The sequence below is a fragment of the Neofelis nebulosa genome, chromosome 13, assembly GCF_028018385.1.
Source record: "Neofelis nebulosa isolate mNeoNeb1 chromosome 13, mNeoNeb1.pri, whole genome shotgun sequence".
Classification (NCBI taxonomy): Eukaryota; Metazoa; Chordata; class Mammalia; order Carnivora; family Felidae; genus Neofelis; species Neofelis nebulosa.
The window spans coordinates 86,061,124-86,089,025 of NC_080794.1; the positions used below are offsets into that span (position 1 = coordinate 86,061,124).

General features: G+C 46.1%; 2 protein-coding genes across 6 annotated transcripts in view; one reads left to right on the top strand and one right to left on the bottom strand.

The window, feature by feature from the left end:
• DHX32 (DEAH-box helicase 32 (putative)) overlaps nucleotides 1-21,041 on the bottom strand; it is a 53,512-nt gene extending 32,471 nt beyond the window's left edge. Inside the window, exons 1-4 of one of the 4 annotated variants that reach the window (XM_058698082.1) lie at nucleotides 20,794-21,041; nucleotides 11,830-11,916; nucleotides 9,150-9,381; nucleotides 6,247-6,771 (exon numbers count right to left, since the gene is read on the bottom strand). In XM_058698082.1, coding sequence (XP_058554065.1) covers nucleotides 6,247-6,528 — 282 coding nt within the window. In that variant the 5' untranslated portion in view covers nucleotides 6,529-6,771; nucleotides 9,150-9,381; nucleotides 11,830-11,916; nucleotides 20,794-21,041. Of the gene's footprint in view, nucleotides 1-6,246; nucleotides 6,772-9,149; nucleotides 9,382-11,821; nucleotides 11,917-20,793 lie in introns of all 4 variants that reach the window. The other 3 variants (XM_058698081.1, XM_058698083.1, XM_058698084.1) reach the window with 3 other exon arrangements.
• Nucleotides 21,042-21,148: 107 nt separating this feature from the next.
• Nucleotides 21,149-27,902, top strand: part of FANK1 (fibronectin type III and ankyrin repeat domains 1) — a 102,582-nt gene continuing 95,828 nt past the window's right edge. For both annotated transcript variants that reach the window (XM_058698086.1, XM_058698087.1), the window contains exon 1: nucleotides 21,149-21,279. In XM_058698086.1, the coding sequence (XP_058554069.1) occupies nucleotides 21,267-21,279 (13 nt within the window). In that variant the 5' untranslated portion in view covers nucleotides 21,149-21,266. The remainder of the gene's footprint in view (nucleotides 21,280-27,902) is intronic.

Consider the following 27,902-nt stretch of genomic DNA (forward strand, 5'->3'; position numbering starts at 1 on the left):
CCCTGAGCACGCTCCTAAGGCCACCCCAGGGGACCCACCATGTCGGGACACACTACTGAGGAGTGGGTCCCCTGCGGAATTAAATGTCACACGTCCCTGGATACCATAATTTGTACGTATCTCGACAGTGAGTGAACACAGGTAGAATGTACCAGCAGAAAATGGTGGACAAGTTTGCTCAGTTACTGGGGTGGAGATGTTCTATACCATAGAGTTTCTGAATTGAGGTTAAATCTCAGGTACATCACGCTTACTCCCCTCACTAACTCGTCCACTTCCTGGGAAATTTCAGGACAAAAGCCAGAAAGCGAGAAGCAAAGAGAAGAGACAGTTCTAAAAATATTTCGTTCTCTGTCGGGCTTTTTCATAAAGCTGCCCCCAGAAAAGGCAATAGGAAAAGGTCCTATAAATGTATGAAAGGTTGTCCTATTTTCCCTCGGGCGGTCACAAAACGCCAGCCGCACCAGAGAGAGATGGAATTTTTTGGACCCTGCAAAATGTCTGTGGTCCTCTTTAGAAGGCTTGGGTCTAAAGACAAACTCTTGTTTGAAAGGCTGAAACTCTGAGGAACCAGAAAATCATCTCGGAAGCTAACAAAAATAACCGGGCTGTTTCCAGAACCGAGAAAACAACCAATGCTCCCGATACTTAATTTGGTTTAGAACAGGCCCACTTTCCCATCTCTTTAGATTTCCCATGCTACTTAGATTTCTCTCACCCCGAAGATACACACCGACTTCCCGATGAACAGAAAACAAGCATTATTTGTGAAAACGGTTGAGAAGTCGAAGGCAGCACGAGAGACCATTGCTAGCTATCGACGTACCGTATTCCACGGTGTGGGGTGACAAGTCTTGGCTTTAGCGGTCTCAAATTCTAAAAGAAAACTCAGAGGGTATATATTTGGTGTTTTCCTAACCAAAAGAGCGGGCTAAAGCAATTCTGAAACTACACGGAGCATGCATTCCAGGACTGAACAAGTAATGATACCACGTATCGTGATCACGTGTCAGGTTCCTCACGGTTAGAGAAGGGAGTTATTCAGAGGCAGCAAGACGGGCCACAGCGAGCCCCGTGCTGTGGAACTGGCATCAGAGGCACCAGCACGAATTCATGGTTTTGGAGACTCAGAGAGACAGAAATAAAGACGGAAATAGAGAGAAATGCAGAGAAATAGAGCTACAGACAGAGAAACAGTTACAGGGGGAGACGGAGAGGTAGCACACATACCCACACACCTGCCTCCTAGCTCCTGACGGGGCCTACGGGGCCTAGAAACCACGACGAGCTGATGGCAATGCCACTTGGTGCCCAGATCTTGGTTTCTAAGTACAGTTCTCCACCTGAAGGGACCAGGGCTGCCTGAGGAAAACGGCTGTTTCTTTCTTTTTTTTTTTTAATTAATGTTTATTTATGAGACAGAGACAGAGCATGAGTGGGGGAGAGACAGAGAGAGAGGGAGACATAGAATCCGAAGCAGGCTCCGGGCTCCGAGCCGTCGGCACAGAGCCCGACGCGGGGCTCGAACTCGCGGACCGCGAGATCGTGACCGGAGCCGAAGTTGGATGCTTAACCGACGGAGCCACCCAGGCGCCCCGAAAATGGCTATTTCTAAGACTGGAACAGGGAACACACTAGATGGGCCTGTCACGTGCTACGGGGCCAGAGAGCAAAGAAACGCGCCAAGAATGACGGGGACCGTCAGAAGGACGCAGAAGTCATCCCGCAGGCCACGTCGGGGACAATCCGCGCAACAAAATAAATGGGCTCGGTACTGCATAAGGAAAGAATTTATGAGCCCACATTGAAACGAATAAATGAGCAAATAAACACCGAAGAGGAAGTTCAGCTTTACAGAAGAATTCCGAATACTAAACGTAGAAGGAATGTCAGAGTTAGAAAAGTCACCACTTCGGTTGGCACCTGGCACCAGTGTCCTAATGTCAAACAGTGATCTGAGGACAGTAACACCAGCAGGTGCACGTGTGACGAGAAGCGTACTTTACATGGTCTCAAATTACCTCCTGTATCTTTTACTTCCATTTTTAAAAATGTTTTTATTTATTTTTGAGACAGAGAGAGACAGAGCATGAGCAGGGGAGGGGCAGAGAGAGAGGGAGACACAGAATCCGAAGCAGGCTCCAGGCTCTGCGCGGTCAGCACAGACCTCACGGACTGCAAGATCATGACCTGAGCCGAAGTCGGCCGCTCAACCGACTGAGCCACCCAGGCGCCCCACTTTCACTTTTTTAAGTGAAACACTGACTTTTTAAAAATTCCATTGTGTAAAAACTCTTGAAAATATCTCACAGAAGACTTAGGCAAAATGCTCGTCACAACACTTGGGAAAAGCAAAACCCCAGAAGCAACCCAAATGCCCATCATCAGGAGAAAGGATATATAAACTGCGGTAGATTCAGGCAAGGGGCTACCATCAAAGGGAAAACCAAATGAAGCCCAGCCATAAAGCAACAGGATCATTTGTGGTTCTCAAAGCTCGGTTTCGAGACCGTCAGCATCACCCGCAGGTTTGTTAACCATGCCAGCTCCCCTCCCCACACCTATTGGACTAGAAACTGAGGCCGGGCAGGAGGGTGGGAAATGGCAGGTGGGTTTTAGGAAGCCTCCAGGTGAGTCTGATAGGCTCAAGTTAGAGAGCCACTGTTGTGGATGAATGTCAGTAACACCTGGGCAGGACGGGCTGGTGTCAGAGCACAATAATATGTCCCTTTACAAGTGAAAACTGGGGACACCTGGGTGGCTCAGTCGGTTAAGCGTCCGACTTCGGCTCAGGTCACGATCTCGCGGTTTGTGAGTTCGAGCCCCGCTTAGGGCTCTGTGCTGACAGCTTGGAGCCTGGAGCCTGCTTCGGATTCTGTGTCTCCCTCTCTCTCTCTGCCCCTCCCCCACCTGTGCTCTGTCTCTTTCAAAAATAAATAAACCTAAAAAAAAGTGAAAACTGGCTAACCAGAATAACAGTGCTCATAACCAAAAAATACGGTAAATCTATAAAAAGAAAAGCGAGAAATAATGAATCCAAGTTACTCCGTGGAGGAAAGAGGGTAAAATATGGGGAAGGCAGCCTCTGAGAACGACGGTGTTTTACTTCTTCAATTAGGCAGTGGGTACGAGAACCTCCTCACAGCTCTTTTTTTTTTTCTGTTTTATTTATTTTTGAGAGAGCGAGCAAGCAGGGGAGGGGCAGAGAGAGCGGAGGACAGAGGATCGGAAGCAGGCTCCGTGCTGACAGCAGAGAGCTCGATGTGGGGCTCAAACTCACCAACTGTGAGACCACGACCTGAGCTGCAGTCAGACGCTCAACCGACAGAGCCCCCCAGGCGCCCCGCATCTCCCCACCTCCTCAATGATGGGGAACGATGGTGACTTTACAGTGAAGCACAAGACAGCCACCACCTTACCGAGGCACCAGACTTAATTAGCATCAGGGACAGAACCGTTATGCCTCCGCAGAGGCTGCACCGAGGAGGCTGCCACAGCACCTCCACGGTCTTCTTGCCACAAACGCACAACTGGAATTTAATCCTAAGGAAACATCAGACAGATGCCGGCTGAGGGATGTCCTACAAGACACTCTTCCAAAATGTCAAGGTCAGGAAGGACAAGGAAAACCTGAGCCCTTTCAGACTATAGGTGGTTAAAGAGGAATGACCGTTGAGTGCAATGTACTTTGGATTCTAGACTGGAAAAATGTTTTGTTTTTTTTTTTTATAAAGGACATTAAAAAAAAGGAGGTGAGAGAGGGAGGGAGCCAAACCATGAGAGACTCTGAAAAACTGAGAACAAACTGAGGGTTGATGGGGGGTGGGAGGGAGGGGTTGGGTGGGTGATGGGCATGGAGGAAGGCACCTGTTGAGATGAGCACTGGGTGTTGTATGGACACCAACTTGACAATACATTTCATATTTAAAAAAATAAACAAATAAAAATAAATAAAAATAAAGGACATTAGTGGGAAAATCGATGAGATTTGAAAGTCTGTAAACTAGAGAATCATGAAATGTCAATGTTACATCCCTGACTTGGATCATTACAGTGCGGCTGTGCTCTGTTTGTGCTAAATATTTGCTGAAAGATTTGGAGGCAAAGGGCCTCGTATCATCAACGTTTGAAGGGTTCAGAATAAAAACTGTGCGTGTCTGTAGGTGTGTATGTGTGTGTGAGCGTGTGTGTAGGTGTGGGTGTGTATGGGAAGAGAGAGAATGGAAAAGCAAATGTGGTGAAATATTAACATCCGGGGAAGCTAGGGAAACAACATGTGGAAAATCCTTGTCCTATTTTTGCAAACTTATTCTAAAACTCTGAATTATTGCAAAATAACAACTTTAAATCACTTTTCAATTTTTTTAACGTTTATTTATTTTTGAGAGAGAGAGAGAGAGGGAGACAGAGGATCAGAAGCAGGCTCTGTGCAGAGCCCGAGGCGGGGCTCGAACTCACCCTGAGAACTGTGAGATCATGACCTGAGCCGAAACCAAGAGTCAGCCGCTTAACCAACTGAGCCACCCAGGTGCCCCCGATTTTAAATAATGTTCAACTTGCCATTTGTCCACAGTAACCAGGAATATTACACCCACTCAGTTTTCAGCAGGAGCTTCTTGCCAACATGCCAAAAGCATTCATTGTAACAACAACTCACCCTAACGAGTAACAGTTCATAGCAAACCCTTGACATTGGCAGCTGAGTTAAAGAAAAACCACCTATTGTCCAGCCTTCCTCCCTTCAAGTTAGAACAAGTAAGCCCCAAAGGTAACAAACGTGGCAATGTATCGTAGAAAGTCCTCTTATAATTCCAACTCAGAAAAGTATGTGACATTAGTTAGTCAAATTATCCAATCCCTCTGGGCCACTGTCAGATCATCTTTATGGTCTATTTTAATTCTCATTTTTCATAAGAATCCATGCATGAATTTTATAACAGAAATATTGCTTGCTTTATAATTTAAAGGTAAAATATAGATACCACTAAAATCAAATCTAGAAGTTCAAGCAGAACAACAGCGGCCTGGACAATATACATTTTTCATGAACTATTTACCCTAATAGATCCCGAAATGTATGACCTCAGGCCAGGATGATACGTGACCACTTCCTTATTTCTCATAGTCTGGAAAATAAAAATTTTCTTGTGCTGTTAGATTTCTGGAGCTTAACCGGCTTCACCAATAAGCATGTCCAAATGCCTTGATCATCAGACTGCTGGACATGTAAACAGAGCAATTAACCCCCAAGTCTATGAGAAGCAAATAACATTGATCACATCTTTTAAAATATGTGATGAAATAATTTGAATGGATTTTTATCTACCATTCTAGAGAAAATGTTGTGGCACACTAAACACAATCAACACCCACATACATATAATTAACTGTTATTCAGCTGGCTTTAATAAATAAAACTAGGTAAGTCACAACTGCTGTGTCTGCATTGCTAATGCTTTGTTTTGTTTTGTTTACATTGCAATCCAGGCCTATCTCAAGAAACAAGAAAAATCCCAAATACAAAATCTAACAGCACACCTACAGGAACTAGGAGCAGAACAACAAAGAAACCCCAAACCTGGCAGAAGAAGAGAAATAATGAAGATCAGAGCAGAAATTAACAATACAGAATTCACAAGAGCAGGAGATCAATGAAACTAAGAGTTGGTTTTTTTTTTTTTTTAAATTTTTTTTTTTTCAACGTTTTTTAATTTATTTTTGGGACAGAGAGAGACAGAGCATGAACGGGGGAGGGGCAGAGAGAGAGGGAGACACAGAATCGGAAACAGGCTCCAGGCTCCGAGCCGTCAGCCCAGAGCCCGACGTGGGGCTCGAACTCACGGACCGCGAGATCGGGACCTGGCTGAAGTCGGACGCTTAACCGACTGCGCCACCCAGGCGCCCCTAGAGTTGGTTTTTTGAAAAAAGAAACAAAATTGATAAGCCTCTAGCCAGGCTTCTCAAAAAGAAAAGAGAGAGGAAACAGATAGAATAGAGAAATCACAAATAGATAAAATCTCAAATGAAAACGGATTTGTCACGACCAATCCCTCAGAACTCCGAGCAATTATCAGAGGATACTGTGAAAAACTGTATGTCAACAAACTGGACAACCTGGAAGAAATGGACAAATTCCTAGACGACCAGATTATTATCAAAACTGAACACCGTGCTGTGACACTATAATTACTTAAGTGACACAAAAGTACCACATAAAGCAAATGGTATTTCGTAGCGGCTACTCACCTGAGAGCTCTTGCCGCATTTAGCATCTCCTGAAACGATCACAATTTGATTTTGAAGCAGGTTCTCCATAAAGGAGTATTTTTCTTTCCATATTGGAAGATCCTCTCTTTCTTTTAGAAGTTTGTAATAACGTGACGAATAAGGCAATCCATCAAAAGGGTTAAGTTCCAAGTCCTCGCAGGCCAAAATCCCCTCCTCATCCCCATCGCTGGAATCAAGGGATTCTGGGAAATAGCGCTTCTCGGACGCAGAGTTGGGACCTTCCAGCTCTTCTTCTTCCATCTCGTCCGAGAGGGAGCTCAAGCAGCCGGCATCCTACGTCGGGTTCCTCCGACAATCACCCACCGCCAACAGGGTTGAAAGTCCACGGACGCAGACTCCGGTGTCCTAACTGCCAAGACTTCAGTCCGTGGTCTGGGCAAGTTGAGTGCCTCAAGTCTGCATCCGGTCGCCTCCGCTGGGTCCCCTACGGTCCCGGCTCACGAAGCACTCTTGAGCACGTTAAATGACAGTCAGTAAACCACGCTACCAACAGACAGACAAAGAAGGAAAATCAGATACAAGGTGTTCAGGAGAAAAAGCACAGGTGTTCAAAACAAAAGCGTTAACTGGTTTTTTGTTCTTCTTTTCTGGGAACTGGCTATGGTCTGTCATTTCTGTGGCCTATTTGAAAGCTGAGGAATAATTCAAGGCTCGCTCTTCAAGTTGGGGCAGCTGCGTTTCCTCCCCGCCGGCCTGGAGACAGTTCCACGCTGGACCTCGTGCTCTCGGCCTGACCTCGATCGCAGGCCCTGACAGCAAAAGCAGCAACCAGGGGATGTGGTGGCTGTTAGGCCCCACCACAGGGTCTCTCACGCCACTACGGGAGATGCTGGGCCCTGTAACAGGGAAGACTGTCAGGGCCCAGGGGGTGTTCCCCTAACACTGGTTACCAGACAGTCTCTATTTTTTTTTTTTTTTAATTAAGAAACCCTCTAGTTTAAAAGAGAGTATTTTTTTTAAAACTTCATTTTCCATTTGCCTGTGCCAGTTGACAATGTCAGGCAAGGGAGGTGGATTTTTTTTACACCAGTAACGTATTCCCTACCTGTCAGGTAAGTGATCTTCCAGTCAGGAGTGATTTTTAAAAAATCCAAATCAACATTGCTGAAAGTAAGCGTCTTTTCACATTAAGCAGGTGAACACACGAAAAAGTCAGAAAAACTCAAGTAAAAAAAGAGCAGAGCATAAAATGCCATTCATGATACTGTCAGTAAAATTACTCTTTTTACAGCACTCCATTTATCCTAACTATTGCTTTAGACTGTTGGGGCTCAAAGGGCTAACTCCTCAACCTACATAATAAAAAAGGCTTCCCCACTGGTCAAGCCAGGCTCCAGGGAAACAAACACTCCAGAAGCCCCTGCTGAGTGCCTTCTCAGGGCCTCCATTAATAAACCAGCCATGAGACACACACATAAGGATACTTTTGGGGTCAGGACCAAGAGTTTTAGAACTCACACAAAAATAGGCCAAAAGAGGGAGAAACTAATAACCAGAGGTGGGGGGGGGGGGGCGGGGAGGGGAAGGATGTTGGAGCTCCTCAAAGGTAGAGTTCTTCAAAATTCATTCTGGAAGCCACTGTTTCCAAATTAAACTGGAGTTACAACGATGTAATAACACAAATGTAATATGGATTAACGGCCCAGCTCTTTGCCACCCCCCTATGGGTGGCACAGAATAGATCCAAGAAACACGATGGCTTGAGATCACAGGACAAGCTAACGTTGAGAAGGTATCCAAGAATCAGAAAATCCCAATGCTTAAGAGAAGTTAACATTTAGTTTTATGTTCAACTTTTGCTTTATTCTGATTAGAATCCCTTCTAGGGGGTTCTCATTTGACAGGTAAGTTAAATTGTTGCCATGACTGATGATTGTTGGAGGTACTATTTCTGAACTGTTTTACTTCAAAAAAGAAAAAAAGCACAGCTATTATTTTTACCAAATATACACCCCTGAAATGCTTCTCTTAGTTTTACAATACTCCTTAAAGATGAAATTATCCTGTACTGAAAGTAACATTTATAAAGGCTCGGGCACTTTGAACCCCCAGGGAACAGTCAAGTTTTCTGAAGAGTCATCTTTCTAGAGACCTCAGGGTCCCCTCGCCCCTTCACCACACGTACACTGTATAGCTGTATCCACCCATTTCTCTGTCATGGTGGATTCAAGATGGCGGCAGATGCTCTGCCCCTGCTCCCCTGGAGAGGCGGACTCTATTTCCTCTCCCTTTACTCTGAGCTGGCCCTGTGAATCTCTGCCATCAAAAGAAGGCAGTCAAGTGATGCTGAACCACTTCCAAGATATTCACATGCCTGAATCACCCCCGTGGGAGCCGGCTGTTATTGGGTGAGACGCCCAAGCCACGTGAAAAGGTCACTGGGAAGAGACCAAAACTGGGCTTCTGCTGACAGAAAGCACAGGCGTGTCATGTGGGTAAGCCACGGATAGTGCTCCAGCCCAGTCAGGTCTCCAGATGCCCACGGGCCCAGCCAACACAACAGCCAGCAACAGCAGCACCCACAGGAACCCAGTCAACCCAAAGAATTGTGAGAGGGAACTCAGGGTCACCCACCGCTCCTGGAAGCTACTACGTTCCAGGGTAGTTTGTCGTCTTGCAGCAACAGATAACCAAAGCTCTGCCTACTAAAACGATCTCTCTCTTCATGCCTCAGGGTCACCATTACGTCAGTTCCTAAACAGAACGATGTCCTCAGACTTCCCTTAAGCGTCCACGGGTCAAAGGCCAGACTACTGGTCTGAAGAGCCACTTTTCTGCAGAGATTCAGTCCCCACGTCCCACTTTGGTCAGTGAGCTTGCCCCGTGAGGCCCCCCTCTGCTTTTCTAACCTGCTCTCCTACCTGGCATGTTAGAAACCAGTTAGGCTTGTTTGACAGGAAGACCTGTAAGGTCGAGTCCTCAAAGGGTTCTATATTGACTCCAGTAAGTCTGAGCAAAGCTATGAAGTCTGTGACATCTATTTTCACTACTCAGATGCACTTCTTGCCGCTCTATAGTTCGGAGTTCAGGATTTCGACGGGGCAGTGGCTGAGTCTTCAAGATGGAGGACACCTCCCTGCATTTATCCTGCAACTGACATGAGCCGTGTCAATATTTTCTGGGATATAATTAAATACACATACAAGAGATCCATGTTTCGGCCTTTGGCAAATTTAATAATACCATCCTAAGTAAGGGAAAACAAATATTGTAGGTTACGTGCCACTCAAAATAAAATTTAGTAAAAATTGTTCTGTTGCCAGCAGAAACTATGTTGCACTCCAAAGAATCAAAAAGATTGGTAATTTGCTCCTTTTCAAAGCTATCTTACCTATAAACTGGGACTGCATAATTTGTCAAGGACCGCCCTTTGAAGTGAGTCTATTACAACTTTTAAATTTTTTTTTTTTTTTCAACGTTTTTTTTTTTATTTATTTTTGGGACAGAGAGAGACAGAGCATGAACGGGGGAGGGGCAGAGAGAGAGGGAGACACAGAATGGGAAACAGGCTCCAGGCTCCGAGCCATCAGCCCAGAGCCTGACGCGGGGCTCGAACCCACGGACCGCGAGATCGTGACCCGGCTGAAGTCGGACGCCTAACCGACTGCGCCACCCAGGCGCCCCAGGTCTGTAGTATTTTAATAAGTACTCGTTTAAAAGTTGTAATAGGGGCGCCTGGGTGGCGCAGTCGGTTAAGCGTCCGACTTCAGCCAGGTCACGATCTCACGGTCCGTGAGTTCGAGCCCCGCGTCAGGCTCTGGGCTGATGGCTCGGAGCCTGGAGCCTGTTTCCGATTCTGTGTCTCCCTCTCTCTCTGCCCCTCCCCCGTTCATGCTCTGTCTCTCTCTGTCCCAAAAAATAAATAAAAAACATTGAAAAAAAAAATTTTAAAATACTACAGACCTAACGTAACACGAAACCACCTCAACAACAAAGAATCAGAAGTTGATGTAAGAGGAGCTACATCTTAGTCACTCAGATGCTTGGCTCTGGCACAGTCATTCTAGAAATACAGTTCACAGAAACGGAAAGATAAAGTTTGCAAGGGGCTAAGTAAAACAAGGTCGTGAAACCTATCCTGAGAAACTCTGGTTTAGGTTTCACAGTTCAATGGTCCTCTTCTGCATTTTTCTCCGTGTTCGATTTACTATAAATATATATTCCTCACACTGATCAAATTCTCAAATGTACAACTTCAGGACTTCATGGAGATCTAAAAGGGCCAGTGTGGTCTCATCCGGTCTCACGGCTTCAATGCCATCCACACGTGGGGGACTCTCACTTATAGGTCCTGTTAATCCTGGCTCTTAAACTTCAGTCTCCTGTGTTCAACCACCGACTGGTCACCTCCACCTTGGATATTTGACAGGCATTTCAACATGTCCTAAACCGAGCTCCTGATGTTTACTCCAGAGCCACAAGCCGGGTCCTCCCCTTCTCGATGACTTCCTCCCTTTCAATGGCTCAGACCCAAAATGCTGAGGTTATTCTTGATTTCTCTTTATCTCAAATTCCCCTGCCTACAAAGATGTGCACATCCTAATCCCTAATCCCTGGAACCTGTAAATCTGTACTTTGCATGCCGTCTTCGTGAAGACGTCATGAAGTTACAGACCTCGAGACAGGGAGCCCATCCTGGTGAGTCCAGTGTAATCTTGAGTCCTGAAATCAGACGACCTCTCCCAATTATAGTCAGAGGGAGACAGGACTATGGAAGAAGGGCCAGAGGGATGCCGTGTTGCTGGCTTTGAAGATGGAGGGAGGGCCACGAGCCAAGGAGTGACGTGGGTGGCCTCTGAAAGCTGACAAGGAAGTGGATTCTCTCCTAGAATCTCCAGAAAGGAACACAGCCCTGCTGGTCCCTTGGCCTTAGCCCAGTGAGGACCTTGATGGACTTCTAACCCACACAACTGTCAGATCGTAAGTTACCACTAACTACGGTGACTTGCCCGACGACCTGATCACGTCAGTCCTACTTCCAAAACGCCTCAAGCACTGTGAGCGGCTGGTCACCTGGACCGCTATAGCAGCCTCGTGACTGGCCTTCTGCTTGCACCCTTAGCCCCGCTGTCACTCTTCAACCCAGTCGCAGCGACCCCGTTCAAGTCAGCACGTGGTTCCTCTGCTCAAAGTCTCTACTGGCTTCCCAGCTCCTCTGACTCCAAGGAGAACCCCAAACACTTAACAGGACTGATGGGCCTGGTGGCTCCGCCCTCATCTCCGACCACCCCCCTCGCTCCCCCCACTTCTAGCCCCGTGGCCCCCTCGGTGTTCCTCGGACACCCTGACGTGTGCGGGCCTGGGGACGTCATGGCTGCTCCCCTCTCTGAAAGGCCCTTTCCGCAGGTGTCCCCACGGCTACCACCCTTTCTTCGTGAAGGTTTTCTCACACGCCCACCCGGCGAGGGCTCACCGGCTACCCTAAACTTTGACCCACCCCCCCCATGACCCAGACCCACTTCCTAGCCTCTCTTCCGGCTTTGTTTTTTGCCCCTTCATGCTCACCACCGTCTAACAAGGTATGTATTTGTACCTGTTTACCTTGTTTCTGGTGGAAGGCCAGCACCACTCAGCAGAGCTGTGTCTCTCTTGCTCACGGCCGACTACAGCAGAGTCCGCATGCTAAGCCTGTGTAAATATTGGTTGAGTGAATCATGTTAGCACTTCAGAGATATTTTTGTTCAGCTTCCCAAGTTGCCCCACGTTGTGTCAGGGACAAAGTCCTTCAAAGCGCCTCGGGATCTGGTTCCTCCCATGTGCCGGGGCCTTCATTTCACGCCGAGATGCTGGTGACAAGCTATTGTCACTAGGCTTCCGGGTTTCTAAAGGCTCTGGCCCGAAATGCTGGTGAATTCCCAGGTTCCAAAACTGAAACGTTTGTACGGGCTCTTGGTTTTCCCTTGAATCACACACCCACGCCACAGTTAACTCTTGTTTCCACACCGAAGGTGGGTTTCTCTCGAGCCTTTCAGAAGAGTCGCTGAGCTGCCCTGAGTGGTGATGGAGGTGCACACCATGCTTGGGGCAGGCCCCTGACCTTCAGAGCTCCCGGAGATGACCAGTTCTGGGGAGCAACGTCCTTCTGGATTAGGAAACTACTCAACCATCTGTGCTTATTATCCTTTCCCCACGTTTTGAGTCTCTCTACTCAGACTATTATCGGAGCGCTACCTACCCTCTCGGGTAATTTCCACAGTCTGAGCTCACATACAGTGGGTGCTCAGTTAGCGATTAGAGGCTGAGCAGATAATGACCGAATCGCTTTCTGTTCTTCAGGGATCTTCCACTTTTAAGACTAACATCTGTTTTATTACAGGTACTATTCATGATCTAAAAGGTTCGCCCTGTCCTCAGGTTTTCTCATCCTCCACGCCTAGATTTTTGGTCTTTCGTTCACTTGTTCGGCCAGTACCTGAGGGCCCACCAAGTGTCTGTCCTGTAGACACAGTGGTGCCACAGAGACAACAGGCAGGTTTGGGTCCTGTCCTCAGGGAGCTCACCGTCCCTCGAGGCAGAGCACGGGGTGTGAAACACAGATGGTCTGGGACACGCGGACTTAGTCTTATGGTCAAGGAACTAAAAGAAGGAGGATGTGGCTGGTACCTGAAAGGAGAGAGAAGGTTCTGGTACAGTTGCGCTCACAGAGGAGACGTGGCCACGTCACCAGAGACTCAATGTGCTACAGAGATGGTGTTTTATTTTAAGTGCCATGGGCCAAACTCACCTGGTCGTTTCTTAACCCAAACTTTTATGTTTTACACTTCTGGTTTTCTTTATAATTCTCCTCCTAAATTTGATATATTACTCTATTTGTTAATACTAAAAATTATAATTTTCTTAAAGTCATTAGTGAATCAAGTTGTAGGAGAGCTGGTAACAGTTGAAGGCAAAGGGCAGGATGGAACAGAGAGTGGGGTTATGATCTGGCTTAGCAAGCAGGGCAATAAATCATTTTCACATAAAAAAAATCTTAAGATTAAAAACTAAATAACATCTCTTGAGCATTTTAAATCATTTTCCCATAGTCTATGAAAATAGTCTGTTCTGTGTGATCTAATTTACAGCCAGTCCCTTTCACGTCCACTCTTTAGAAAAAGGGTTGTGGGACAAAAGGGAATGAACACACACACACACACACACACACACACACACACACACACCTTACCTTTCAAAAAATTATTCTTTTTTTATAGGACTCCCAAATCTGTTGTGACCCTATTTGACCCATGAATTTTTCTTGAAGAATCAGTGTTAGTTTGTATCGAAACCTTAAAAATAGTTTAGTATCTATTTAGTGTCTCTTCGTATTCTGTACAGCAGTAAATGTTTTATTACTAATATATTTGCATATAGGATCAAACAGAACCAGTCATAAAAAGAAAAAAAAAAACCCTAAGGATGAATCTTCTATAAATACTAAGCTTCATAAGTTGTGCTTTTGTCATTTGTATCCCCAAACTCAGATATTCCCCAGTGTCCCAGATTTCTGGATCTCCTAGGAGAAACACTACCCTTGATAAAGTGAGCTCTGATCTCTATTATGATAGTCTAAGGGCTGAAAAATAAAAAGTATTAATTCTGGCCATTTACGGGAGCAGCGTAGTAAAAGGAGACCTCTGTCTATGCGGAATCTTTGGAACCAAGCTGTAACACTAATGCAAACACTCAGAACACGCACTCAACACGTTTACTCGGATTTTCACTTTGCCCTCTTGCTCTAGGTTCACGGCAGACTTCCTAAAGTCAAGATCCATTTCCAAGCCCTCTTTACAATTCTATGAAATAAGACAGAAGGCTTTGTACAGACGTGATCAATAAATATCTGCCGAACTAATAAACAATATCCTTGTAACCCATAATTATAATGTTTAGAACACAGAAGGTTAATGAGGCATTACGAGTGACTAATAACTGTCTTCAGGATAAAAGGCTATTATTTTTTAGAGAACAGGATCACTGATCCAACATTCCATGCCAATTCTATTCAGAATGCTTATTTGTGGCAACATAAAGAGCTTGTGCCGCATGTAAATCAACCCATTGCTTCCTTCATTGAAGAAGTCTTGCTATTAAAAATGTCAGCTCAGCAGAACAGTATGATTAGTGCCACAGTCTACTGACATCTGGCACAAGCCCCTTATCTCACTGCAGACCAGTAACAGTCTGTGGACGGACACCGGTTCGCAGACCACACTTTGAGAAGCACGGTTCGATATTGCTACTAAAGTTGGACCAGTAACAATAATGGTAATGACGATAATTCTATCAATTAGCCTTTATAGAGTGTGCTTATTGGGTGCCAGATGCTCTAGGTACTTAAACACTTTGTATGGATTATTTCATTTACACTCTTAAAGACCCCATGAGGGTTCACTTTATTATTTCCATTTTTCAAGTGGGGACATGTAAGCCATCAGAGCTTTAGTTAATTTCTCCGGCTTCTAAGAGCTCGTCTGTGGCAGAGCAGGGGCGTGAAGTCGGGAAGTCTGATCTCAGCTTAACCTCAGTTAAGTGCAGAGTGGGTGCCTGACCGCGTTGTGCCACACTGCTTCTGGACTGCACACAAGAACACGGGCTCACGCCGGAACACTGTGGGCTGAAGAAACACTTGACGCTATGGGGGATGTCAGGCAGGGTGGTCTGGAAGAAATACCATACGACAGAAAACGTGTAGTTCCCTTATGGAAAGAAAAACGTTGAAGATGTTTGAAAACCATGGTTGTAATCACCCACGTGGAGTTACAAATATTTAACATGTAAACTTTATCTCCCAGGCCTGTTATACTTTAATTGACACAATCGGCTTATATCATTACTAGGACTTTTAGAAGGTTACCCCGTTGTTTGCTTTTGTTTTAATTGGCTCGGAGCTCCCCAAAGCACATCCCTTTGGTTTCTAGCATCTACTTGAAACCTTTCTTGGACGAGATAAAAGCTAAACATTTATTAAAAAAAAAAACAAACTTTACTGCCAGACTTCTAACAAGTTGACTTTGTTTTGATCTTAAGTAAGCAAATTAAATCAACTGACTTTAAAAACACGCAAATTTCAAAAATGATTCACTTTTAACTCACTATTGGTTCATTCCAAATACTGCTTGGGGGCGCCTGGGTGGCTCAGTCGGTGAAGCATCCGACTTCGGCTCAGGTTCATGATCTCGCTGTTCGTGAGTTTGAGCCCCGCATCGGGCTCTGTGCTGACAGCTCGGAGCCTGGAGCCTGCTTTGGATTCTGTGTCTCCCTCTCTCTCTGCGCCTCCCCCACTCGCACTCTGTCTCTGTCTCTGTCTCTCTCAAAACTAAGTAAACATTAAAAAAAAATTTTTTTTAAGTTAAAAAAAAAATACACCTTGAATAACCAGTCCTGCGCAATTAATATAAGAATCCTATGTTCCACTGGTAATTTAAGTTTTTTTAGACTTATATACAGGAAGATCTCCCAAGCGCAATCAATACTTACATATCATAACAACCTATCACTTCTCATATGCAAATTCAGAAAGGGTTTTATTAGAATCTCAAATGACTGGGCCATTTCATGCTTTCAATATGGCTTTGTTTTACTGAATAATACTCTAGAAACTAATATCTGAGTAAAGGTCTGCTAAAATATTAATTTGGCTTATTTATGCAGTCTAGTTAGATATCTGAGCAAACGGGTGAGATCTAGGAAAAGCTGAAATCTTAAGAATAGGTTACTGCAGCCTTCACTAGGAAGTTAACATTGTTATTTTACCTCCAACAAATACAAAAGGAACTTACACCCACCTTTTTGTAAAGACGGGATTTGTTTGGGGTATCACCGTAACTCCTGAAGCTACGTTTTGCTTGAATTATTCCAAATGGAGATTGTGAAAAACCACAAATATCAGGAAATTGTCTTTTCTTAACAAAGTAATGGATAGTCACTTTTCAGTAACTTGAATAAACCAATAATAGTTTGATAAACTGTGTCATGCATTCTATGGCAGGTGGAAGAGAAGAGAATTATTCCAGGCAATGCCAATGCATGAACCCCCTCAAGAGTAGGGATTCTGTTTTATTAATCCTCCCACATTTTGAGCTTCCTTTTTTGGCCACGCCTCTTTCGTCCCCTTGGGTTCTTCCACCGCACCCACCGCATGTCAAATAACCGTGCACCCCAGGGCTCCATCCTCGACTCTCTCTTCTCGTTCCACATCCTCTCCCGGGGGAAAAATTGTTCATATTTTTGGTTCGATGACTGAATGCTTCATCTCAAGTTCTACCTCAATCTCAGACTTCTTTCTTTAGGTCCTGACTTACATGTCCAACTACTAGTTAAGGGACATCCCCATTTAGAAGATGGGCATTCAAAGGAACTGAACTCATCCCATCTGCACTTCTCACACTCCTTAAAAATAGAAAAGCCCTCTTTCCTTCTTTTGTGTTCTGGATTTCAACAATTAGCAGAACAATTCCCCCCATCACCTGGGCATCATCCCTCTTCACATGGCTTCTGCCTCTTCACATCCTACAGCCCCAAACTGGCTGTTCGGACCTCTCTCCCTATTCACGGCCCTCCCAACCACCACTGTGATTTGATCATTTCTTCATGGGATTACTACAAAGCCTCCAACTTTGTTTTTTTCTGCCTCTAGTTCTGGCTTTCCACCAATCTGTCCTTCACATGCAGCCAGTGGCCCCTTTCAAATGGAGAAGTGATCACGTCACTGACCCAAATCCTTCTCATTACCTTCACGATAATAATCTCACTCTTTGGGTTCTTTCTGATTTAATGCCTATCTGCCCCTCAGCTCCACTTCCTTCTGTGCTCTTCTAGTAAGTTCTCTCTGCTCCAGCCACAATGAACTCCTGCTTAGAGTTGCTTTCCTGTGCCTCTGCGCCTTTGCCCAAGCTGTTCCTCTGCCTAGGAAGCCCTCACGCAATCCGTCAGTCATTTCCTAGTCCCTTTACGAAGGGTGATCCCCAGGAAGTACCTAACATGTTACGGATGTTCAAAAAACGTTTGCTATACTCCTGCAATAACAACCATTTATGTTTAAGGAGTTCTTTACAATATAGGAGATATTTTCACTCATATCTATAATCACATTTAATTGACTTTGATTTTCAAAACTGGACCGTGGAGACAATCACTGCAGATCTCATTCTCCCCAGTTATCCACGAGGAAATAGGGCTCCTAACTTTCCAAAGTGGCATAGCTCAAAATTAACGCAATCATCCCTGACTAAAAGCTTGTCCTTTTTTATTATTATCCTAAATTATGAGCTGAAAACCCACGATGAACTAAAAGGGGGTACTGGACTTAGCTCCCCAAATGTTTAATCAGAGGCACAGCCCCAGGCACATCAAATGACAGAAAACTCAACAAGGGCGTATAGTACAGGGCCCGGTGCCAAACTGGCTAGTGCCCCCAGTAGGCGAGAGAGAAGTGCATTTTGTGAGCATTAGCCTAATCCTGGAAGACTTTCCAGATGCGGGGGAAGCAGCATGGGCTTGATGCCCAATTACACTAAGAATGAGTCAACGCTGAAAGAGCATTCCTTGAATCCAACTATTTGAGTGCAGACCTCTACAGGTCTGAAGGACAAAGAGGAAACAAGCAGACTCGAATCTGTTTTCCTTGACTGAACTTTTGTTAAGTTTCAGAAACGAGTGGAGATGGGGGCGCCTGGGCAGCTCAGTCGGTTGAGCATCCAACTTGGGCTCAGGTCATAATCTCGATTATGTGTTGATTTTAGGGGATAGTGTGCTTAGGGGAGAAATAACTGGCTGAGGGGGTGAAAGTGGGGGAGGGAAAGGTATAAACACATCTAAAGACGATTCGTGGGTTGGAGCCCTGTGTCAGACTGTGTGCTGACAGCTCGGAGCCTGCTTCGCATTCTGTGCCTCCCTCTCCCTCTGCCCCTCCCCAGCTCGCAGTCTCTGTGTGTGTGTCTCTCTCTCCCAAAAATAAATAGACGTTAAAACAACGAAGACCAAAAAAAAAAAAAAAAAAAAAGTGGAGAAAGAGAAAAAAGTACCCTTACTCTGGCAAAACAAAAAACAAACAAAAATCCAGTAACAAAAATGAAAACTTCCTCTGACTTATGATACTAAGGCTGGGAAACAGCAGTAATTTGCTTTTCTTTCTTTTAAAAAAAATCATCCTATTTGCGTTAAATAACGTTAACTTCCTATGACAATTATGTTTACTTTGAATTGCTGCAGCTAAGAGATTGAAGTAAGAAAAAGAGAGGCTATGTCTGTCCCTTCACTGCCACCTTATTCCCTGGTGACAGTGCTTTGGTTTGCTATGTTTAGTTAAGCCATCAGCAAAGTACATAATGTAACTATTCTATCTAATTTGATGAGCTTGGCAATTTCATTAAAAATCAGGACTTTATTGTGTTTCGCCTGGCCACCAATTACATCCTGAGCAGGCCAATGAAAGAAATAGAAAACATGTGGCCGGAAATCCCCAAAAGGGGCAACCAATACCTTTACCGTTCATCTCAACCCCTATCCCCTTAGCAACTTTCTGACCTCAGGATAATGAAACATATCCCTTTATCTAAAGCAATTTCTCTAAAACGCTCTTTTCACTCGTTGGACAAACACAAGGACACCGTACCAGGTGCTGGAGGGAGAAAGAGAAATGAATGTTGTCTTTAGATGTGTTTATACCTTTCCCTCCCCCACTTCCACCCCCTCAAGCAGTTATTTCTTCCCTAAACACACTATCCCCTAAAATCAAATGTGGCTTTTCACAGTTGCCAACTATTACCTGAAATATTTCAATGCAAGACTTCCTCAAGGTCAAGTTCGTAGCCACTGATAAAATCATTTTTCCATACCGCTAAGCATAAAGTACTTTCCCAACACACATTTCCATTTTTCCAACCTTAAAATCTGCATGCAACCACCAAACTCTTGAGTCCTTGTTACTTCAGCATGGAGATCTACAATATTGTTTCTTCGTTCTTTTTAAATGCAAATACCGAATCCTTTCCTGCTTGAGAAAATACAACCCTCTTTTATGTGTTCATAAAGACCAGGTTTTTATGACTCTCTTGTCACTTTGATTATGATATTACTAATGGACACCGCTATGTTGGTTTCTTGGATGAAAAGACCAATTCACAACATTGCTAATGGTTTGAAAACTAGCGTTTGCAAACACGGGTACTCCAGAAGCGCTGTTGACCTTAGATGCCGTTCGTCTGAAAATGCATCCCCTGTCTCTAAGTTTCAGGGAACAGGTAATTAAGGTGCCATGAAGTGTTTACTTTCCAATCTGAATTTATTACTTCAATATTTTAGTTCATGAGTTATGGGTTCTGTAGAGATCACACTGCTTGTCAATATCCACGCATAAACCTTCTTGCTTTGACAATTAATCTGAAAAAGGCCCAATATAGTCCGAGAGAGGAACAGCCTAGTTTGGTGGAACATAATAAACGTCCATTCCCATCATAGAATATATGCTTCTCAGATTCAATTAACCTCTGAACGATTCTCTTTCTAAGAGGAAAGCAATTTACCTTGGCGTCCTTGTCATCTACGGAGTGGAAATCTCTCTAGTGGCAAAGAATGAGTAATGGCTTACACGACCCAAAAAGGGCTCTCTTCATTTCCCTCCGGTGCTGTCCAGAGCAGCGGTAGGAACTGGCAGAGGAGCCATAATCGGCAGATACCAGCACGAAATCAATCATGCAGCTTCCACCCGCCCGCACTTGCCTTCTCAATCTTTTTCCTGCCTCTCCTCCATTTTTCTTCCCTCTTTAAGGCTGCTCGTTTTTCTTAATCTTTGACTCTCTCTCCTGGTTGTTTGCATTTTTACAACCTACCAGACACAATCTCCTGTGATCCTCAAAGCTTCCTTAACAGCACAACGGGCACCAGGACTTCAAAACCCACTTATTAGGATACTATCGTGTGGGATAATGTTACGTTTGTTTAACAACCCTCTAAAGTTTTGGTACAAAATATGTGGACTCCGCAGCTCAACCGAAAACGGGGAGGACTGAAATAAACAAAACACACACACACACACACACACACACACACACACACGATCCAACCGGAAAGATCCAACCCCAGGCCCACTGCCTGAAATGTGATACTTGGGATGACAGTGCAATGTGGGGCACCGGAATTCTCCTGGGTTTCATGATTCCAGGGACACATTTGGCCCACCGCCGACCACAGAAAAGACTCTCATTGGCTTTACGCTTCCCATAAATGCGGCCCCGGGGGACCACCCTCCCCGGGCCCGGCCGACGCCCCGGCTGCCGAAGGAGCCCCTGTTAAGAGGACTGGGGTGCCAGGGTTCGCTCCTGCCGCTGACACGCGGGCTGCGGGAGGCAGCAGCGGGGACGCGGCCCCCACCCGGGCGGTTCCGGGAGTGGGGGCGGGGTCGTCCGGGGCCAACGGGCGGGCAGGGGGGCCCCGGGGCGGCGGGGGGCGCGCGGAGCCCCGGCGGCCGCAACAGGTGCGCCGCGGCCGCCCACCCGCCCCTCCCGCCGCCCGGCCGGCCTTTACCTGCAGCGGCGGCTCCCGAGTCCGGGGAGGGAGGCCCGGGCCCGGCCGCCCTTCCCAGCCGGGCAGGCCGAGCTCGCCGGACGCACGGACCGACGGACCGACGGACACCTCGGGAAGGAGACTGGGGGCCGGAGGCCCCCGCCCCGAAGGCCCGGGCACAGACCCCGCCGAGGGCGCGAGGGCTACTGGGGGTGGGGGGTGGGGGGCGCGACCGCCCGACCGGGCCTCAGGGGCAGAGTCTCCAGCCGACTACCGGGTCGTCGCCCTCGCTCGGTGCCCCCGGCGACGCGCGGGCCCTCGCGCTCGCCCGCGTTTCTGGGCGGTTTTGGTCCCTCCCTCTCGCCGTCCTTCTGGCCCCTCCTCCCCGCCCTCCGGGTTGTCAAGGCAACCCGAGCGACGCCGGCCGCGGCGGAGAGGCGTTAGAAGGGGCGGCGCCGGGGGCTCGGCCCTTGGGGGCCCGGGAGCGGCTGACCATGGAGCCCCAGAGTAAGGGGGCCCGGCGGGGCGGGCCGGGGCCTCTCGGGGACGAGGGTGGGCGCCCCGGGCGCGGTCCGCCGGCTTTTGACACGGAAACAACGGTTCTCCCCCGTCGCGCTTTTCTCTCCCGGAGGGAGCAGAGGGGCTAAAGCTGCGGCGGGAGGCCCGCGGGGTCAGGAGCGCCGAGGGAGGACGCTGGGAGCCGGAGGGACGCGAGAGCTGGGGAGTGTGGCCCGGGGGAGGCAGCGCCCCCGCGGCGTGCTTTCCTGAAATTGCAACCGAGCAAATCCGTGCACTCTCAGGACCAAGCTCATTGTTGTCATTTTAGTTTAGTCCGTTTCGCTGTAAAGAGCCGTCCTGCTTCTAAAACGTCAGCAACTGAGCAGGCAGCGAGGCTGGGTCTTGCGTTTACGACGGAGACCCCGTCCTCCCCCGCCCCCTCCGTAGTCGCTGATTTAAAGGAGAAAAAAATGGGGCTTTTGTCCAGGCTTACTCGATTCATTGCTAGGGGTCCTACGAGGTAGGACGGTCCCAAACAAAACAGAACAAGAATCCTTTTCCCGTTTCCCACATTGTTTGGCAAAAGGTGGGCAGTCTGGAGTGGCGAGATCTAATACGCGCTCCAACTTATCTGGGCTCCCCAGCCCCCAAACCTCTCTAGGGCCGTTGTGCTCTGTCCTCCTTTTCCAAGCTAATGCCTTGTTGCTCCTTTTGCTCTTAAAACAAGAACAGTGTTTTCTACGGACACTTGGAAGGCCTTACCTTTATGGAAGGATACATCCCGTTTGACTCTCAAAACCAAGTCGTCTTTTCTTGGACAATTTGAGAAATGGAAGTAATCAGACCAAATCCATTCTCTGGGAGAAAGGCTGGCATTTAAAAAAGTCATTAGTTTCCAGCAAGAAGGTTTTAAAGGTTGGTTTCCTTTCTTTTCACTCGTTTTGCTGGGGCAAAGCTTACAAGTTGTGAGTTACAGTTGCTTGAGCTGAATTTATACACTATTTCTGCCATTTGCATGTATCTCACGGGATGCTACGTCTTTAACGTAACTTGTTGAAAGTTGCTGAATGTGCAACAGTGCTAAAATGTTTGCGGTCAAACTGATGCTGAGCTGTGTATGTTCTCTGTTTAGGGAAGAGATGAAATGAAATCTATCTTTTAGAAACAGCCCCTCTATTCCTTCAGATATATGTTATTGTTTAAATGTGTGAAGTTTACATTTCAATTAATTCAGTGCTCACTGTCTTTATCCACTCACTCATTCATAGTATCTATTATGTTCCAGACACTGCTCTGGAGATCAGGAGTGGGACGATGAACAGGGCAGTGGTTGGGTCATCCCCGGAAAACCCGGGGAACAAACCTCGCCTCTCTGAGGTCTGAGACTGGGGGAGAGGAGATGGGCAGAAAGTTTCTGGGAGGAAGTGATAGGAGGCCTGCAGAACGACCCAGGGAAGAGTAAGGAAAAAGGGTGGACGCAGAGGGAACCCCTGATATATAGGCCCTGAGACTTGAAGGGCGGTGTGGGTTTGAAACTCAAGAGTAGGAAGATGAGTAAAGCTGTAGCTAGGAAGACTCGGGCGTTACAGTGGCGTAGAAAAAAGACAAGTCTGGAAAAGCCGACAGGAGCCAGATCATGAAGGCTTTATAAAACTATGTAGGAAATGTATTATGTGTATGAATTATACACTTATATCCCGTCGCATTGGGTTTTGAGGTGGGTGGAAAATTTTTGTTAACTAATCCGTGCCTGGGGAACAACTGTACGTTTATTCCTTTCCACATATTCTTAAATGCTTTTATCAGTTTAATGCTTTTATCAATTTAATGTTATAATCCAAACAATCACCATTTACCTTAGGAAATTCTTTGTTTTTCTTTTAAGATTTTCTTTTCTTTTTAAATTTTTTTTTATGTTTATGCGTTTTTGAAAGACAGAGAGAGGCAGAGCACAAGCAGGGGTGGGGCAGAGAGAGAGGGGGACGCAGAATCTGAAGCAGGCTCCAGGCTCTGAGCTGTCAGCACAGAGCCCGACGCGCAGCTTGAACTCAGGAACCGCGAGATTGTAACCTGAGCTGAAGTCAGATGCTCAACTGACTGAGCCACCCAGGTGCCCCAAGATTTTATTTTTAAGTAATCTGTACACCCAAGTTGGGGCTCTGACTTATAACCCCGAAATCAAGAGTCGCATGTTCCACTGACTGAGCCAGCCAGGTGTCCCAGGAAATTCTTTCACAGTCTAATGAGCACCATTTTGGATAAATATTTACTAAATCATTTGCTGTTAGTTAATATTTAAAGGACACCATTAAATGAATTTTGTTTTTTAAGTTTATTTATTTTGAGAGAGAGAGAGAGAGAGAGAGGAAGGGGCAGAGAGACAGAACACAAGTGGAGGAGGGGCAGAGACAGAGGGAGAGAGAGAATTCCTGACAGTGCAGAGCCTGATGCGGGGCTCGAACCCACGAACCTGTGAGATCATGACCTAAGCCGAAATCAAGAGTTGGACACTTCACTGATTAAGCCACCCAGGCACCCCACCATTAAATGATTTTTAAGGTTCCTTTTAACTTCAAAATTCGTACCTAACTTTCAAAATTCAGATTTTACCTGAAACTCATAATATTTCACCCTCTCAAAGATATTGGAGAGCACTGAAGATACACTATTAACAAGTACTGTAATTATAACTACAATTAAACTATTGTCAGTATGATATTAACAATATGTTGTCATTATCTAAGAAATTGTAAGCCTTGTGTTTACATGACACCTTTTGTTAGTGATGGGTTTCAAAGAACATTTTACAGCTACAGTTGAATGTACCATCAGTAAATTGATTGAAAGGAAGGATCCTTCTTAATTGCTTTAAGGATCAGACATATACCCAAGGACACCCCAAGGAACTGCGAGAGTCAGTCTTATCCATTCTGTTTCCACACACTTAGGTTTCTATTACTCTTCAGAATGACCTTTATTAACTGAATCATTAAAATCCAATAAACATAAACTCTTCAGACCTCACAACTGGTTCATACTCTGGCCATGGGCAGAGGAGGACAGGGGCTACCACTATTATACAGAATAATAATAAATCAATGAGCCGAGAAATGACTCCCCAGGGTAATGGCAAATTAAGTTCACAACCTTGGGCTGTTCAGAGTGGTTTTGGCTCTTGGCTTACACATTTATGTCTTTAATTATTTTCTTCCTAAACTACACTGTTGGGAAGATAACCCACATATGAAATAACATGGGAAATATACATCAAATTTTTTTCTTGATTTGTTTTTAGAAAATATTGAAGTTCAACAGTACTGTCTCTTTCCTAATTTCCTAGTGAGTGACAATACCAAAAGGTAGCTTTGGGGTCTTTACCCTGGCTTTCATGATCTTTCCTAACCCCACCAAATCACCCTAAGCAGACACACAATCGGTGTTTATCAAATGCAACATCAAGATAAGCCCCCAGCGCCCACTTAGGACCCTGTTGAACTGCCTACTCTCCGTATAAAAAAATCGGGGTCCAGCTTAGACCAGGCAGCAGCTGACTGACACATACCTGCCCTTGAAAAGAAGTGCTCAATGGGGATCTAAGTTCTTCCAATGACTAAGAGACTGAGGCATTCACTGAAAGGACTGAAGCCTTCTCCAGACCTGTTTTTCTACTGGTCTAACATCTTTGATAGGATTACACCATCTTCCCAGTCATTCCAGCTGGAAATGCAAGAGTCATCCTTTACTCCTCCATTCCACTCACTACCCCTCTCGCCACCCCACCCACCAGCGTGCCTGTTTATCGCACCTTTAAAATACACCCGAACGTGCACCTTCCCCTCCCTGTTGGAATCACCGGGATTCCAAGCCACCATCTTGCTAAAGCCACGAACAGAGGCTTCCCTGATATCTGCAGTTCTTCTCCTCTGCCCCGTCTGTGCTCTACCCGGAAGCCAGAGTGACCTCTTCAAAATAACATATTACCTCGTGCCACTCTTCTGCCAAAAGCCCTCTAGAGTTGTTGTAATGATCTAGTTGCTTCTTCAAACTCACCAGGTGTATGATAGATAATGATGCTTCAAGCGTATGGGTGTTTTACTCCCTTAAACATAACAAGCTCCTTTCAGGGCGGTGAGTCTTTGCACACACTTTTTTCCCCTCCTGTTCTGAGGGTGTTCCGACAGGTCTGACTCAACATCCTCTGGTCTAAGCTTAGCCATCTCCTCCTTTTCTTCTTCTTCTTATTTTTTTAAGATTTCTTTTTAAGTAATCTTTATACCCAACGCAGGGCTCAAACTCAAAATCCTGAGCTCAAGAGTCACAGGCTTTACTGACTGAGCCAGCCAGGCGCTCTATAGCCGTCCCCTCATTGAATCCCTCCTTTACACCCTAAACTAGGTAGTGCCCCCTTCCTCATGTTATTCCTACCTTTGTGGTTTTTCTCTTCCTGATCGCAATTGTAATTCTTGTGTTAATTAAAAAAAAAAAAAATCTGTTTTCTCCACTAGATTGTAGGATTGTGGAAAAGGGCCCTGCCTGCCATTCTGGCCCTGGTGCCTGATGGGAAGTAAGCCCGAAGAAGCATTTATTGAATGGCTGGCACGGCTGTTAACAGCTGAATGCCTTATCTAACTTCATTTCCTTGAGAACGAGGTGTAGTTAAAACCAAAAGCCATTTTGCTCTGCCACAGAAAGGGCTGTGCTCCAGAGGAATCTGAAGTGGAGACTGTTTCAGGTCAAGTTCATTCAACTCAGGCGCTTGTAAATGTTAGCTTGGTTACACACACGGCCTTCCTTTTCACCAGCCTCAAGGAGACGTTTCGAGAATCTCATTTTATCCAATAAAATTAAGGAAATGGGCAAGCCATCTTATTTTTGAGACCAAAGGCTCCCCAGATCATCCACCCAGCGAAATCTGCTCACTGCCATGAGATACTGGTGTGTTAATTACCTAAGAGACTGGTACGAATTTAACAGTAATTACATAAGCCCAGGATCGTTTTTTTTTTTAAATCTGTTTAGCAGGGTTTTTTTTTTCTCAAGTAGTCTTGACCCCTAAAGAATATTAATTCTATCAATTAGGTTATAATTTAAATATTATCATTAAGAAATGCACATATCCCTCTCTCTCTCTGCCCCTCCCCCTCTCATGCTCTGTCTCTCCAAAAGAAATAAATGTTAAAAAAAATTTTAAAAAAAGAAAGAAATGCTTATATAAATCAAGTTCAAAACTTAGGAAAAAACAATTTCAAAGCAACATCTTTTAAATAGCTGTAGTTTCAAATCCCCATCAAAAGGCTAAAATCATGGCAATCCTGACCTCCGGATGCTCAGCCAGCCCCGGAAAGGGGGCAGATCAACTTGATGGTTGCCGCTGGGTCCCACCAGGAGCTCGGGTTCACCTCAGCATTATTCCTCAGCCAAGTCTATTCCTGCTAACTTGGATTTTACCTCCACTGGATGGGAAAAGGGAGCGCTGTTTGGACGCGCCTCCTCTCCGGAGGACCCGCCCGGTCACACCCAGGAGCTGGGCGAGCCAACCGGGCTCCAGGAGGGGTTTGCGCACAACCCGGAATGGCCTGAATGACTCATGGAGGACCGAAGGTGGTGCGAACTCCTCACCGAGTAAACAACTCACAACCCTGTTCTTGCATTTTTGTGCTCGCAGGGCTGGTGACAAGCCAGGGGCGTAGATGCTTATGGTTGGGAGCCTCCAGCTGCATTGGGGGGTTGGGGGGGCATTTCTCTCCTGGGAGGTTGAAGGAAGGGAGGAGGCATTCCTTTCTCCTAGACCCCAGGTGCCAGTTCTTGTAGCTGTTCCCTGTCCCCTTTCAGGTTGTCAGGGACCCTTCTCTGGTCTTGTGTCTTAGGAACACGGTCTCTCCTTCTCCTCTCCTGCCTCCCAGTCTCAGTCTGGAATGCACTCACTGCCCACCCACCTGTCTATTGGTTGAAAACAAGTCTTGGGGCCTCTGGGTGGCTCAGTCGGTTGAGCGGGGGACTTAGCTCAGGTCATCCTCTCATGGGTTCGGGAGTTCGAGCCCCACGTTGGGCTCTGTGCTGACAGCTCAGAGCCTGGAGCAGGTTTCGGATTCTGTGTCTCCCTCTCTCTCTGCCCCTCCCCCACTCACGCTCAGTCTCTCTCTCTCTCTCTCTCTCAAAAATAAATGCTTAAAAATTTTTTAAAAAAAAACAGTGTTTATAAAAAAAACCAAACAAGTCTTGCAGGGGCCTGGGTGGCTCAGTTGGTTAGGCATCCAACTTCCAGCTCAGGTCATGATCTCATGGTTTGTGAGTTTGAGCCCCCCACCCCCACCCCCACCCCCACCCCACCCCCGCATTGGGCTGTTTCTTAGCACAGAGCCTGCTTTGGATCCTCTGGCCCCCTCTCTCTACCCCTCCCCCCCCAAAAAAAATAAACATTAAAAAGAAAATTTTAAAAACGGAAAACAAGTCTTGGACTTCACTGTCTCTTGGAAACTTTGCCTATTTCCCATCTCCCAACCTAAATCAGAGTGACTTTCTCCCTCTTGGGTTCTGGGTCTGGATTTTATTAATACTTTTATTATTCTAACATGTTGTAACCGATATATATATCTGTTCAACTCTCCCATTAGAAGTTAACTTGAAATGGA